The sequence below is a fragment of the Corythoichthys intestinalis genome, chromosome 2 (genome assembly GCF_030265065.1).
Source record: "Corythoichthys intestinalis isolate RoL2023-P3 chromosome 2, ASM3026506v1, whole genome shotgun sequence".
Classification (NCBI taxonomy): domain Eukaryota; kingdom Metazoa; phylum Chordata; class Actinopteri; order Syngnathiformes; family Syngnathidae; genus Corythoichthys; species Corythoichthys intestinalis.
Window position 1 is genome coordinate 28,450,601 of NC_080396.1, and position 16,173 is coordinate 28,466,773.

Below are 16,173 nucleotides of genomic sequence, written 5' to 3' on the forward strand. Positions count from 1 at the left end.
CAGGCTTTAACATAACATAGCATTGTGGAGTGATGAGGGTGTAAAATAAAAACTTAATCATGCTAACTATCAATTTTAGCTCAGTAGTCATTGCTGGATAAAACACCAAGTAGCACTGGTCCCTAATGTGCTCCAGTACAGCCTGTATCATACATTTATTTTAAACACTGCAAAAACTCAAAATCCTATCAGGACTTAGAGTTTAGACTAACTTAAAACTTAACTAGAACTTAAAAATGGCTTGACACAAAGAGAAATTCAATTGAAACACGTGGGAAAAAATCCTAACTTTTAAGTGATGTGTGTTATCAAGCGTAACGGCATTTTTAGGTAATATATATATATATATATATATATATATATATATATATTTTTTTTTTAAATCTAAAAGTTTTTTAAGTGAAAGCAGTGAATTAGTCTTTTTTTTTTAATTATAGATACAATATACATCGAAAATAAAGACATTGATTGACTGAAAATGGTTCATGATTAGATGAAATGTCTTGTTTTCTCATGTATATTTATAATTGCTCTTCACCTAAAAATATATTTGTTTTATCCGATTACTCGATTAATCGATAGAATTTTCAGTCGATTACTCGATTACTAAAATATTCGATAGCTGCAGCCCTACTCGAGTAACTCGAGTTTAAAAACTGATCCGAGTAATTTTATTCACCTCGAGGAATCGTTTAATTTTGCCAGCTCCAAGCATCACATTTTGCCTGGACTACTTTCAATGCGGAACAACGCGCTGTTGTCACGTGCATAGAGGAAGAAGCAAAAAAAAAAAAAAAAAAAAAAAAAAAAAAAAAAAAAAAAAAAAAAAAACCTTACTACTGCCGACAGCCTCTACAAACTATGCCGACGTTGCTAAAAACTATGCCCGCATGAGGCTAGTGTGGTAGCAGGTAGTGTCCGATGCGTCTCATAGATACATCGCATGCATTTAGGACTAGATGCGAAATTATAGACTCGGCCGCGTCTGGGCAGCGTTAGTACACAGCCGCTATCTTTAAGCAGTAGACTTCTCGGCGCTTATAAATATAATGTTACTGTCACTCGCTCACGTAACGTTAGCCCTTCGGAGGGCTAGGTTTCTATTGATTATGACCACTGTCGATGCGTGGCTAACGTGTCTCACATACAGGCTTTATTTAATCTGTAAAAACAAAGCGCTGTAGAGTGATGAGGGTGTAAAATTAAAACATTATAAAGCTAACTGTCAGTTTTAGCTCAGTCGTCATTGCTGAATAAAACACCAAGTAGCACTGGTCCCTAATGTGCTCCAATACAGCAGGTATCATACATTTATTTTGAACACTGCAAAAACTCAAAATCCTATCAGTACTTACAGTTTAGACTAACTTAAACTTAACTAGAACTTGAAAATAGCTTGACACAAATGGAAATTCAATTGAAACACGTGGGGAAAAACACGTAGCTTTCAAGTGATGTGTGTTATCAAGCGTAATTACATTTTTAGGTAAGAAATATGTTTTTTTAATAAGATCTTCAAGTTTTTTTTGAGTGAAAGCAGTGATTTTTTTTCCCTAGTTGCATCTGAGATGCAATTGTTGGCTGTTTTCAACAATGTACATCGAAAATAAAGACATTGACTGAAAATGGTTCAATATTGGATTAAATGTCTTTTTTTCTCATGTATATTTATCGTTTCTCTTTACCTAAAAAAATGTTTTCTCAGATTACTCGATTAACCGATAGAATTTTCAGTCGATTACTCGATTACTAAAATATTCGATAGCTGCAGCCCTACTTCATAGCACCACCAAAAACTGAGAACTTAGATATTGGAGGATGAACAGACATAACTAAGGAGGCAATAAAAACAGTTTCAGATCAGATCAGCTTACAAAATCAGATTGGTAGGCCTCTTGATAAGTTCATGCATTAGAGCAGTCTTTACCATGTGTCACTGCTGCAAACATGCACTTTGCACTCAGTGTCATTTAGATAGCTGCCAGGTGATGGATATGGACATTTTGTTGTATAATATAATATAATATACATGCTAGATGGGTAATGAGTAATGACACACAACTTCTGCAGAGAATCCAAGTCTTCAGTGCTACCCTACAAAGCTTTCACTTATTTTAAACAATGAATTAAATGTGTCATGAACATGACATGTGCTATCACAACATGAAAACAACACAGTTGTGTGCGTGTAGATCAGACACGTCCAAAGTCCGGCCCGGGGGCCAAATGCGGCCCGTGGTCAAATTTCATCCGGCCCCCAGCCTCTGTCATAAAATCAATAACTTTTGGCCCGCACACAGACTTAATAAATTGGTCAGCAGTACTGCTACCAGCATATGATTTAGCTTACACACTAAATGCTGCTCCGCATTTACCCACTAAAAGGCAGCAGCACTCTAAACAACATTACTCCATTTGACCCTTTACTTGCAAATTTCTAAAATGGCGACAATCAACAAAAAAAAGTTGACTGCGATGGCAGACCCTTCAAGGGTAGGCGGAAATTGGACTATTTCTTTACTCAAATATGCAACAACTGTGTTTGCCTCATCTGCAGTCGATGTTTTTAAAGAGTTCTATGTGAGGTGATATTACCTAACAAGACACGCTGACATGTACGACAAACGCAGCGAGAAATTGAAGCAACTTGAAGCTAGTTTAATTTCAGAGCAGCAGTATTTCGCTAGAGCCCGAGAGTCGAAAGAGAACTCCACAAAGTCTAGTTGCGAGATTGTCAAAATTATTACCGGTAATTAAAAAAATAATAAAGCAAATGTGACACACAGAATGGCTTGCTAAAATTTGCTTAAGTATATTGTTCTTCGTAAAGGACGTCAGCCAAGGTCGGCCCCCCACATTTTTACCACACCGAATCTGGCCCCCTTTGCAAAAAGTTTGGACATCCCTGGTGTAGATCAACTGAATCAAACTGTCAGTGACCTTTGCAATATATAACTGTGTCATTGACTGAGCTTCATCAACAGCTGCTGGAAGCATGTTGCATACAAATGTTTTGACAAAGGGCAGAAATAGGACAATGAAACCTGTTTTATTAAAGTGCCAGTGCTATTTGCAATTAGGCATATGGCAAAAGTGTGGCACAACAAACATCAAGCCTTTTATCAAGGAATGTCCTGACTTGGATGCATGACCACAAATGTTATTCTAGAAATTAAGTGGTGAAACATAAAAATGTTCTGAAGTGCTTATTTTCACTTTTAGATAAAATGTATCTGTTCAAAAGTACTGAGGGAAAGTAATATGCCGCAACATTACTACCTTAGAAGATCATAACTAAACATCCAAACAGTATGCTTTGATTCACTGTGATGCAAGTCATTTTGTAAAATTTCTAGTTCATCACATACAATCTGGAGACGATATACAATTTGCAAATTGGAACCAATGTTGTGCGTTTACTGTATGCAGTGGGTAAAGTTTGAAAAAAAAATTAAAAATAATCAGACAACACGGGCCACAAACACAGATGCCAGGATAAGATTTTCACACCCACCCGTTCTTCCGCGGGGTTGCATTGCACCGCATTCTGCACCGATAACCACCGGTATACATTGCACACAACGCGCATAGGAATGCAATTCTAAAGTAGACTACTTCGCACCCACCTGAAGAACAGGAGATGAGGAAAACGGCGAGGGCCAGTTTGGTGGCGTCTCCCATTTTCCATTCGAATCCGATCCTCAGATTTAATAAAGTAAAAATAATAATGCAATAACAAGAAGAATAAAAAGGGGGGGAAATCCTCCCAGCTGCGGAGTCAGAAGCAGGTTTGTCTTTGCATCTTTACAACACGATAAATCCAAAGATATCCCGGGTAATGCAAGCCTCGCTACTCCAAAAGAGGGGGAGGGGGTACTTGGTATTTCCACGTTTACAGATGAGCAATGGAGGGCGATTTTTTTCTTGGCATTCAAGCCAATGCTAGCATACGTTTGACATGCTGCAGCATCGTTACGAACAAACGTGGCTTTGTTGGAATGATTGTTTTGTCAGAGCAGCGGGACAGAGAACCAAGCCACAACCGGACAGAGGCAATATCCATCGGACTGGAAATAAAGCGCACACCGTCCTCCAATCAAACTTCTCCTCGGTGAGCGGTGTAGCGCTGCATTAAAACGTCAAATTGTCAACCATTTCCCAACATTGAAACACCCAAGTGCGTTGTCTTGCCTCGATGTTTGTCCAACTCCACGCAATCGCCTGAATATTGCCCAAGAGTCCGACAAGGCAGGCAGGCCACAGTTGAAGCTCGGTCCGCCGCTCCAGAAGGCAAAAACAGCGCCGACTGCGAGGCGCTCTCCGTTTAAACCTCTTCAACAGACGTCCTGGGCGAAATATTCTCGACGAGATAGGCTCATGCGACGAATGCAACCGCTGGAAGCCCCGTAATCCGCGTAACTAATATGGCTTTCGAATTGAGGACGCGCTGCTTTCCCCCTCCAAAGTCCGCCGCCGCCTCTCGGTTTCTGGTCGGGACAATCCAAGATGGCGAACAGAGCCGCAACAAGACATGGATTATGACGTTTCCGGTAAACTGTTTCAAAACAAAAGACTATTAACAAAGATTCAATTGCTTTTCAGATTTTTAAACATTTCCTATGTGGTTAACATTACTCATAATATTACGAATTTCTCCAGATTTTATATTACTATTCTCGTCGTGAATATTTTATATGTAGAAGTATATCAATCATTTAATATCCGGTAAATGTTCTGCTAATTCCTTTGAGCTTGATTCACTTCACGAGCGATATTGTTTTGTTCGAGGTTGTATGCTTGTTTCTCTACATTGCGTTTGTCATTGCGAGCGAGAGGGTGGTTTAAATCCAAAGTATGTAGACGTTTCTGCTGTTTCATTAGTCCACGAGTCATGGTAATCCACAATCAAAGTCATTCTCTCCGTATTAGGTGTCCTTACTTCACTTTTTGAGCAGTCCAACTGCTCTCAAATGAACCCGAGAGGAATTTTAAATTCATTTTTCTAGTAAATAGAATTTAATTTTCTTGATTTTGTGTGCACTCACGTTAGATTTAGCCCAATAGCAATAAGCACCGTTAATAAAGCAACCAGTGCTGCTGCCTCCTCATCATTTTTTAGGGTTTGTGCTATTTTGATTTTTTTGGAGCAGTGGCTCGCATTACCCGTGATATCTTTAGGTTTATTGTGTTGATTTCACAACAGATGCATGTAGGATTTGCAGTTCTTTATTATTGTTCAAATTAGGCTTTTATTCATCATATTGCCAGAAGGATTGGCAATCTAAATTTCGCTGGACACGTTACAATAAATTGTGCATGTACTGTATGCCTTTTCAAATCTGAAATGTCTGGGACAAAACAGCACAATTCCCTTTGTTGCAACTTTGAATCTGGGCTCTTGCCATTCTTTGAGGAATTTGCATGGTAACCCCTCGTTTGTGTGCTCCCCTTGCACTTATACCCACGCATTATCCCACTTTCCCAAATGTGGATTTTGGGTTAGTTTTTCATTCGTCAATCTTCTGTTCTGCTGATCCTCATGGGGGTTGCATTGGTGCTGGCAGAGGCGTAGCAAGGGTCCCTGGGGGCCCCAGGCAACAAGCAACATGGGGCCCTTCGAGCGTGTGAAAGTAAGCGGGACAGTTGGACTAGTTGGACTAGCAATAGAAGAAAGAGTAGCAACACAAAAATACCACCATCGGATGCGAAAGTATATACCTTTTGTGAGAAATCAGTAGTCACATTGGCTCTACGACCCACCAAATTCAAATTATTCCGTAAAAAACAATGATTGGTGGAATACCGATCGAAATGAGTATTACATTTGCTAATAAAATTGTTTAGGATTATTTTAGATGCATATGTGGTATATTTTTCTTATAGAGTATTCGACGAGGAATACGATAGACCCATTAATAGACTTTTTTGGAAAAATCACCATTTCTTTAAGTAGTCACATGAAAAATGAGGTGGACTGTGAAAATCAACGTTAAACAACTCGGCAAGGACTTTCCAGAGGGTACTTGGTAAGTCACTCTTTAAACAATCATGTGGTATTGATAGCTCATTGAACTTTTTTAAACATGTATAATCTACGTGACATGGTTAATGCTAAATGGGATTGACAATAGAAGCATTAGATAATCTGCCAAATGATTCCATGGTATTATAACACTCCCGACACTTGTCGCTGCGACTGTACAGCAAAGCTGTGGGTGCTAAATCTGTTGGCCCTCTGGGGGCCCCTGCTGGCTGGGGGCCATAGGCAATTGCTTGGTTTGCCTAGTGGGACGCGATGCTTCTGGGTGCTGGAGCCTATCCAAACTAACTAAGGGCAGGAGGCAGGGTCCCGCCTGAACTTGTTGCCAGCCAGTCACGGGGCACAATGAGACAAACAGCCACTCTCACCCACACCTATACTAATGGACAATTTTGGAGCTTCCACTATTCCTACAATGCATGTTTCTGGAATTTGGGAGGAAAATAAATTAAGGAAAGAACATGTAAACTCCACACAGAAGGGCTGGAGCCTGGGATTGAACCCTAGATCTGAGAACTGTGAGGCGGACATGTTAACCACGCAACCAACATGCTGCTGTGTTGGGTTATTTAAAAGAGTAAATTGTCCACAGTTGTGAAAATTTATTTTTCTATATTTACGATGTGCCTAGCTGGCAACAAATTCAGGGTGTCACCCAAGTGGATTGGAATAGGTTCCAGCACAAGCGCAAGGTGGTAAATGGATGGATGGTTTTGTAAATGATACAAATAGAATCTGTCTGTCCATGGCATCATACATGTCTCTATGTTAGTCAACACAAATTATGTATGTTGAAATAGTCTCCATTGTGAGCATATGCCAAAGATGTTGCCACATACTGAATTAGGTTTCAACATAGGTTGGGTGCTCTGTAATAAATGCTGAGAATACCATGAAGTCCAGATATAGGCTTGGCCCATCCCCAAATCTGCGTGACACTAATCTCTCTAATAGCCCGGAGCAGATCTCAAACATAAGCGCTGCTAAGCGATTATGGGGTCAAAGGTCTCAGGGGATCTTACTGCCAAGATGCAAGCTGAGTCACCTTTTCTATATTGGGGTGTTAGCTTTCATTTTCAGCAAAACACACATTTCTGTACATAGCTCTAGGCACCAACGCTTTTGAGGTGAGGAGTTCATTTTTCTTTAGATGAGATTTCCCTTGCAGTTAGAATAGAAATATCACTATTAAAATCGAGGATGAAATATTCAATCATATTTCACATGTTTAACAACGAACAAGTGTAAAGGTAATTAGCAAGAGGTGGTCATTGCAACGGTAAAAAGCTGCTTAATGAGATTACATACTGTGATCAGATTCCTTTGTCTTGCATCACAACCAGTTACAATAAGTGTAAAAAGCGTACATAGTTTTAACAATATATCGTAAATACTCTTCAGAATTTCTCAACCATTAATTTGATGTATATTTGCGAGGGGAAATAAGAATTAATGGGTGAAATAATGTGGTTGCACAGCCTCTTAACTGGAATATTTGCTCTGCGCTGACTCCTTTAACACTGGTTTGATGGTAATAATTTACAGTGATCCCTCGCTACTTCGCACCCTCAGTCCATCGTGGATTTTTTTTTTCAATTACTAAATGAATACAGTATTTTATAGACCTATCCCGATCCAATCACATAGTCTCTTTCTCCCTCCTGCTGCTTTTCTTGGTCAGGCAGTGCTCTGGAGTTGCTTGTTAAAGTTAACGATGATTGACAGGCGTTAAGGTTTGGTCTTGCCAGAGAAGCATGGAAGCCAAAATTTCAAGGCGCCGCATGTGTGAATCATTGTTTAGCTTGTGAAACATTTGCCGTGACAACAAATTTTTCTATATTATTCTTGTTTAAAAATAATTCGGTGGGACAGTAACATGTTTAAAACTTCATCATATTACTTCATAACTTCATCATAATCATTACATTTGAAGTCCTTAAAAAACATTTATTAAAATATATTTAGACAAAACAGTATATTTTTTAATTATACTTATAAAACATGTCTTACGGTGGTATGAAAAAGTATCTGAACCTATTGGAATTCCTCACATTTCTACGTAAAATCACCATCAAATGTGATCTGATCTCTGTCAAAATCACACAGATGAAAATACAGTGCTTGCTTTAACTAAAACCGCCCAAATATTTATAGGTTATCCTTTTTAATGAGGATAGTATGCAAAGAATGACAGAAGGGGAAAAATAATTAAGTGAACTATCACATTTAATATTTTGTGGCCCCCCCATGGCAGCAATAACCTGAGCCAGACGCTTCCTATAGCTGCAGATCAGTCTGGCAAATTGATCAGGACTAATCTTGGCCCATTCTTCTCTACAAAACTGCTGTAGTTCAGTCAGATTCCTGGGATGTCTGGCATGAATCGCCGTCTTTAGGTCATGCCACAGCATCTCAATGGGGTTCAAGTCTGGACTTTGACTTGGGCACTCCAGAACGTGTATTTTCTTCTTCTGAAACCATTCTGAAGTTGATTTTCTTGATTTTTTTCTTGTTGCAGCATCCGTGCTCTTTTTAGCTTCAATTGTCTGACAGAGGGCCCTACAGTTTTCCTACAAATCATGCTGAAAAACTTTTGAATTCATTTTTCCATTAATGATTGCAAGCAGCAAAACAGCCCCAAATCATGATGCTAACCTCCACCATGCGTCACGGTGGGGATGAGGTGTTGATGTTGGTGAGCTGCTCCATTTTTCTTCCACACATGACGTTGTGTGTTACTCCCAAACAATTAAACTTTGGTTTCAGCAGTCCACAAAATATTTTGCCAAAACTTCTCTGGAGTGTCCAAGTGCCTTTTTGCGAACATTAAACCAGCAACAATGTTTTTTTTTTAGACAGCAGTGGCTTCCTCCCATGAACACCATTCTTGGCCATAGTTTTACAAATAGTTGATGTGTGCACAGAGATATTGGACTGTGCCAGTAATTTCTGTCTTTAGCAGACACTCTAGGGTTCTTTTTACCTCTCTGGGTATTCTGCGCTGAACTCTTAGCGTCATCTTTGGTGGACGGCCACTCCTTGGGAGAGTGCCAAACTCTCTCCATTTGTAGACAACTTCTCGACTGTCAATTAATGAACACCCAAACTTTTAGAGATGGTTTTGTATCCTTTCCCAGCTTTATACAAATCAACAAACCTTGATCACAGGTCTTCATACAGCTGTTTTGACCGAGCCGTGATGCACATCAGACAATGCTTCTCATCAATACAATTCTTACCAGGTGTGTGTTTTGTAGTGGGCAGGGCAGCTTTTAACCACTCATCAGTGATTGATCAGATCACATTTTATGGTTATTTTATGCAGAAATGTGAGAAATTCCAAACGGTTCAGATACTTTTTCATTCCATTGTATATGTATCTCTTTCCAATGCTAAATCTGAATTAATACATTGAACACACAAAAAATGGGGAGGGGGGAGTTAGGGGGACTTATTTAGCATTCTTTCACTCATCGCGGCGGGTCATGGTCCCCATTAACCGTGAAAATGAGGGATCACTGTAATTCCGAACACGGTTACATCTTCCTTTGTTACCAGAGGCTGTGCACATTTATGCATCCCTATTATCTCAATTGTATATTTTTAGCTCATGGTCTTCAATTTATTTGTATGGACCTTTAGACAGGTACAGTAGGCCATATTAAAACCTGTTTAATCCCCAAATTTTTCCCAGAGTCACTTTTTTGACTGGTGGTTTAAAGAATTGGGTTAAATGTTGGAAAATACAGGGTATTTTAAGTTATGTTTTTTTGGTCTCATTTTTTCGACATTACATAAATGTAGCTTTCACCCTCATTGACGGTGATAGGTGTTCAATCCATTTGAACTTGGATGCATGCCAGTGAATGATCATGTTTCAATGCCACTGACTGCAGCTAATCTCCAAAAGTGGAACTACAGTGATATCATACTACTTTGCGCTTCAGTTTCAGCAGCTTCAGTGCATAGCGAGTTTTTCAAAAATATTCATCGAAAAAAAAATAATGATGGAATTAAGAAAAATGTTGCAAAGTCCTTACCGACTTGTGATTAACTTGTCTCTGAAATCTCACAAGCTAATTGGTTGCGATGAATTTCCCAGCATCCCTTCTTGTGGAAGGCAGCTACTTTATAGACGTAGCGTGTAACGATCAGTTTTGTTTATTACGGTGCCATTTGTTTGTACGAAAAAAGTGTTTGTGACACCCTTGAAAATGCCTTCTAAACCACATCCCCCTTCTAAATCGTCCGCTGAACTGAAGGAGTGGAAGATGATGACAATGGAAGAAAAAGTGATATTATTAACCATGATTAATGAAGGCCACAGCTATATGGCCATAGCATGCCATTACGGTTTAAACAAATAGACAGTGTGCTACAAAAAGAAGGATGAAGTGAAGATGCACAAAATGGCTTCATTCATTCGTTCACCTTCCATACCGCTGATCCTCACGAGGGTCGCTTGGATTGCAGGAGACTATCCTATGTAACTATAGGCAGGAGGCGGGGTAGACCCTGAACTGGGTGCCAGCCAATCTCAGAGCACAATAAGACTAACTATTCACGCTCAGACTCATGACATTTACGAAGTGCTCAATCAGATTACCATGCATGTTTTTGGGAAGACGGAAAAAAATACCTGGAGAAATCCATCCAGGTACTGAAAGAACATACAAAGTGCACACTGTGAAGAATGAGTCCATGATTGAACCGTGACGTGGACGTGCAAACCACTTATCCACAGTGCTGCCCCCAAAACAGCTTCGATATCTTTTAAGCCATAAAGCTCAGTAACTGTATTCAGTCGGACATGGCGTTAAAAAAGAGCATTATGGCCCAAAAGAAAAACACCAACAACTCCCTATCGCAATGTTCATCGTCAGCCGGAAACCTTCGTCAGATCTTTCTGCAAAAGCGTTGGCTAATCAAGATGAGCACTTGACTTTGCTGCAGTAAAGATGCAGTATGGTATATTTTGTTTACATCTTATGCATTTTTTAATGTTTCATTGTTATTAAAAGCATTTATAGCGTCAAATATAGAACGTATTTGTTGATATTATATAAATATATACATGTAAAATTCAGCATACAGTACATCAGTCAGGCGGAGGTGATTCTTTTTTTGGTCTAATTTTTGGGAGGTGGATGATCCTACTTCGCAGAAATTCAGCATTCGCGGAGAGTCTCTTCCCTATTAACAACAAAAAGTGAGGAATCACTGCAGCCCGCCCAATCAAAATGCATTGGATGTCTATTGTCGTCAATGACAGCCAATAGTTAAAATGGGTGTTTCGTCTTTATATGCCCATTTTTCGCTTTAAAATTTTAAGATAAACTTTGATTTTTAGTTCTGTGATACTCTAGTTGAGGAACCACCTGTAAACTCTCAGCAAAGTTGAACATTAAATCTGTAGCATTCCAGCGAGAAATGAATTCTGTTTTTTTTCTTCAAATCCTTGGCGTAGTCACAAGCTGTTAAATAGAAATACAACTATGACAAAAGGGACTTTAAGACACCTAACATAAAAAAGCCTTTGTACCTTTGAACAAGGAAGACTTCTAGCTATGCTTCTAGAGATTTGCTGTCCAGTTCATCCCATTACTCAACTATCAGATGCCAAATCCCCTCTAATGGCATTACACGTGCCAGAATTACGTATGATGATGCTCACTAATGAGAGCTCAGCAGATACCTTACTGGAACCAGCGGCCCCTTTGCACAGAGCAGCCCTCAGGCTTAATGGACTCAGTATTGAGTGTCGGGGGAAGACAAATTTATTGACAAAGGGCTTTTAACAAAAGCAGGTACCTGGCAAAGTGCATTGCAGCACAACAAAAGATGTAAATACACCTAGATGTGGATACATGTGTTTTAGCATTAATAGGTTAGACTTAAAATATGTCTATAATGTGTCAGTGTATTTGGGAGGAAATAGGACACTAAATATTCAAATACATGACAAATAGACAAGACCCCCGAATCTGGCTGTTTCTGCCAGGTCATCTGCATTGGACTTTCCAAAGACAGTTATTCACCTATGGAGATTAGCTGAATACAAACATTTTCCCATTTCTATTTTGGCTGTTGAATTGGAGGAAAAGCTAAGGATTTCCAGGGAGAAACACAGCCTATATGTTTGCCCCCTTTTGGTTTACTACAGTGCCAGAGTGATTTAATGTGTTTGCTCAGATTCTGAACACACCCCATCCTGTTGTTTAGACACAAATGATCTTTCTCATTGACAACTCTGTTTATTCCTGCAGACTGGTAGCACCAATAACCAAAGCCAAGTAGAAACTGCCTAATTACAGCTCTCAGCTTGTCCTTGGACAGATCCATACGGTGAAACATCATATTGTTGAGTCAAAATGAAGCTTTATGTATGCTTCTGTGGCTTTTGAGTGAGAACTGATCTTCTTCTCCTAATGAGAGCGCACAAAGAGGAAAGTGGTTGCCCCTTCAAGGTTCAAGTTAATGATGAGATCAAAAGATCACAGTAATGCAAAATGACAATATATAATCTCACATTTTTGACAGTGGTTATATGGTCATCCCTGTGGTGTACCTGACATATTATACATCTGATTTCTTGAGGAGTTCTGCTTATTGTATATAGCTGTAATGTGATAAGTGGCGTCCATTTTTGTGTGATCACTTTAAATACTTCCAAAATCTTCAATGACAAAAAAAAAAAAAAAATCTGAAAATAAGGGGGAAGGGAAAGCAATTCATTACTAAAGTAGACTGATTGCATGAGATTTTTATAGGCAATATCACACATAAAATGAGGTAATAAAATGTGTTATGATCATCAAAATCATTGTGAAGGTCACCTTTTCATTGATCAATTTAAAGTTTTCCTTGCCTTGAATTACATTGTTGTTGGCGGTGACCATTGCTAACTGCGAAGCTCTCTAAGACTTTTAAATCATTAACTGCCCAGTATTTTTTACAGAGTATGTGTTGTGGCAGTAGGAATTCCTATTAAACATATGCATTAAGGCATCAGAAGTGTTTATCAACGTGAGTGGCAGCCAGCATTATGAGTTAATATATTAACGACTCACTGTCCAAGGCGCCCGACCCAAAGCATATGCACAGACCGTATAGTGGAAGCATACCACAAACTGTTCTGACTGAGCACGTTCTTTAGATCAGTGGTCCTCAACCTTTTTGCACCACAGACTGGTGTGAGGGAGGGACTAGGGGTCGAGCTGCTACTCCTCCGCATAGAGAGGAACCAGTTGAGGTGGCTTGGGCATCTGGTTCGGATGCCTCCTGGACGCCTCCCTGGAGAGGTTTTCCGGGCATGTCCCACCGACGGGAGGCCCCGGGGACGACCTAGGACACGCTGGAGAGTCTATGTCTCTCGGCTAGCCCGGGAACGCCTTGGGAGCCCGCTGGAGGAGCTAGTTGAAGCGGCTGGGGAGAGGGAAGTCTGGGCTTCTCTGCTAAAGCTGCTGCCCCCGCGATCCGTCCCCAGATTAAGCGGTAGATGATGGATGGAGACTGGTGTTATGTGACCTTTTTTTTTCATGGACCGGGAATTTGTTAGAGAAAAATACAGTAAATATAAAATGAGACGACAGGGCTAAAAATGAATATTAAAGGGGAAATATAGAATTTTTGACATTAGCCTTGTTCTTCAAGTTAGCGGGAGTTTAATTAGTCGGTGGAGTTGATTTCAACAAATTCCGTGCAGTTAGTTAATTATTTATTAGTTTCAAGGCTCCGGTGTGGCTAAGCTAGCACGAGTCAATGAGCCTGTCCTAGCATGCCAATTAAAAACAATATATGTACGCATGAAAATCACCGATGACCCATGCAATCAATAGTGTTGGCTATGTTTTCAGGATGAAGTTTTTAAAACTTACCATTGTATGTCAATAACTGCAGTATGAACAGCAACATTTGTAATCCAGTAGCTCTGTAGGTAACAGACTGCAGAGCGGAGTGATATTTTTTCCACTGGTGTGTTTATGTTGTAGCTAGCAGCAAGTATCCACACTTTGTATTTGTTCCTTGTTCTTCATAGGGAATTGGTGGAAACTCTCATTTGCCCATTTCTTCTGTTTCCACAGCCTCTAAATGCACGTTTCACTATGTTGCCGTTCTTCAGTCTAGACTTTGTAGACTGATGCCACATTCAAGGAATGTGGGAAATCGGAGTTTTCCAGCCTCCGACCAGGATGGATATAATTGGAAATCCACACGAACTGGGGGGCCATAGTCGCGAAATCAGAAAAAAAGTACACGACTTCACGAGTTGCTTCAATCAGACGTCACACGACAAAATGCGCTGCCCGTTGTAAAACAGACCCGTCAGTAGTAAAACTACAGACAGTTAACAATGTGTTCTATTTACCTTAGCCGTAGTTTTTCCTCCACTTTTTGATCGCTTCCGAGAAGCCATGTTTCCTGGAGGTCACCATGTCTTTTGATGGCCAAAATAAAAAAAACAAAACACTTTGAGGTCACAACTGGTACCATCCGAGTGGGATAATTCTGACTTCCCACCTTCCTCGAATACAGCATGAGCACGAGTGGACAAGCAGTCCTCTTTAATGTGGTCACATTACTTATCTAAAAAAATAGTCCCGCAGAAATAAATGAATTACGGCAGTTTAGTGTGACATTGTTTTGGCTGCATGGGTATTTTGGACAACGATCTGCATTTTTAATTTATTTGACTATGTTAGATCTGTTAGTATCGTTTTTTTTTATCAGCATGCTAGGAAGGGACCATTAACTCGAGCTAGCTTAGCCACTCCAGAGTCCTGAAATTAATAAAAAACTAACTAAATGCAAGGAATTTGTTGAAATCAACTCCACTGACTAATTTAACCCCCGCTAACTCGAAGATTAAGCCTAATGTAAAAAAACTTATGAACTTGTGCTTTAAGTACAGGGAAAATGTAACTCACCAAGACATGTCAAGACAAGTGATGATGCTGGATCTTTGGTTTAGTGCTGTTCCAGTGAGATTTACAAAGATGACTGCCTGAAAAAAAAAACATCAAAACTTCCTCAGTCCTTGATAATATGGGGCTGCATGTCAGGCAAAGGCACTGGGGAGATGGCTGTAGTTAAATCTTCAATAAATGCACAAGTTTACATTGAAATTTTAGCTTCTTATCCCTTCAATTGAAAATACGTTTGTCATTTTCCAAGATGACAATGCATCATGCCACAGAGCTAAAACTGTTAAAGCATTCCTTGGAGAAAGACCCATCCATTCAATGCCATGACCTGCAAATAGCCCAGATTTCAACCCTATTGAAAACCTGTGGTAGATATTGAAAAAAATGGTCCACAGCAAGGCTCTGACCTGCAAGGAAGATCTGGCAACTGCAATCAAAGAGAGTTGGCACCAAATTGATGAAGAGTACTCATCAAGTCCATGTCTCAGTGACTGCAAGCTGTCATAAAAGCCAGAGGTGAGGCTACTAAATACTAGAGATGTGTTTTGATAGTTATTTCTTTGTTTGTTTCTCATGATTCCATATTTTTTTCCTCATAATGGAGTGATTCCATATATACGTCCCTGCACTTGCTCTATAAAAATAGCATTAACTGACCACCACAATGTTTTTTATTCATTTCTTTTAGTGTTTCTGAATGCTAAAGAGTTGCACTTTTGAACTAATTAATTATTTTTTTCAAGCTTTTTATCTGAGTTTTTCTACATGATAACATGTCTGTGTGAGTGCTTGTCTGAGACTGGTCATTCCATACTTTTTGCTAGGGGTTGTAAACGATTTCAGCAACAACCTTACATGTAAAAATCGAATCCGCTCATCATTTTTCATCTTCTATCATCACTTTGTAAAGTCCTCATTGTTTAAATCATCAACAAGTTAACAAAACTATTCACATTGACTGTGAACTTAGCAGTGGTGGTTCAGCCATGTTGTGAACTTCAAAACAAAAACCTCTGGCCTATATACAACCAACTTTTTGAGAGGATAGTTGCAACGCTAAATTGACTGAGTCTAAAATAAGATAAGCTGACTAGCTGACACTATTATAGTAAATGTGTGTTCCAAATTAAAAAATGGCTGACTTAAACTGTTTCCAGTGTTTGTTTGTTTTAATGCAGGCTTGATGCTGTGATTATATTTCATTGTTAT

General features: G+C 39.5%; 1 protein-coding gene across 2 annotated transcripts in view; it reads right to left on the reverse strand.

Moving 5' to 3' along the window:
- The window catches only part of acvr2ab (activin A receptor type 2Ab), a 79,885-nt gene extending 75,371 nt beyond the window's left edge, over window positions 1-4,514 (reverse strand). For both annotated transcript variants that reach the window (XM_057818159.1, XM_057818150.1), the window contains exon 1: window positions 3,627-4,514. In XM_057818159.1, the coding sequence (XP_057674142.1) occupies window positions 3,627-3,681 (55 nt within the window). In that variant the 5' untranslated portion in view covers window positions 3,682-4,514. The remainder of the gene's footprint in view (window positions 1-3,626) is intronic.
- Between the last annotated feature and the right edge of the window lie 11,659 nt (window positions 4,515-16,173).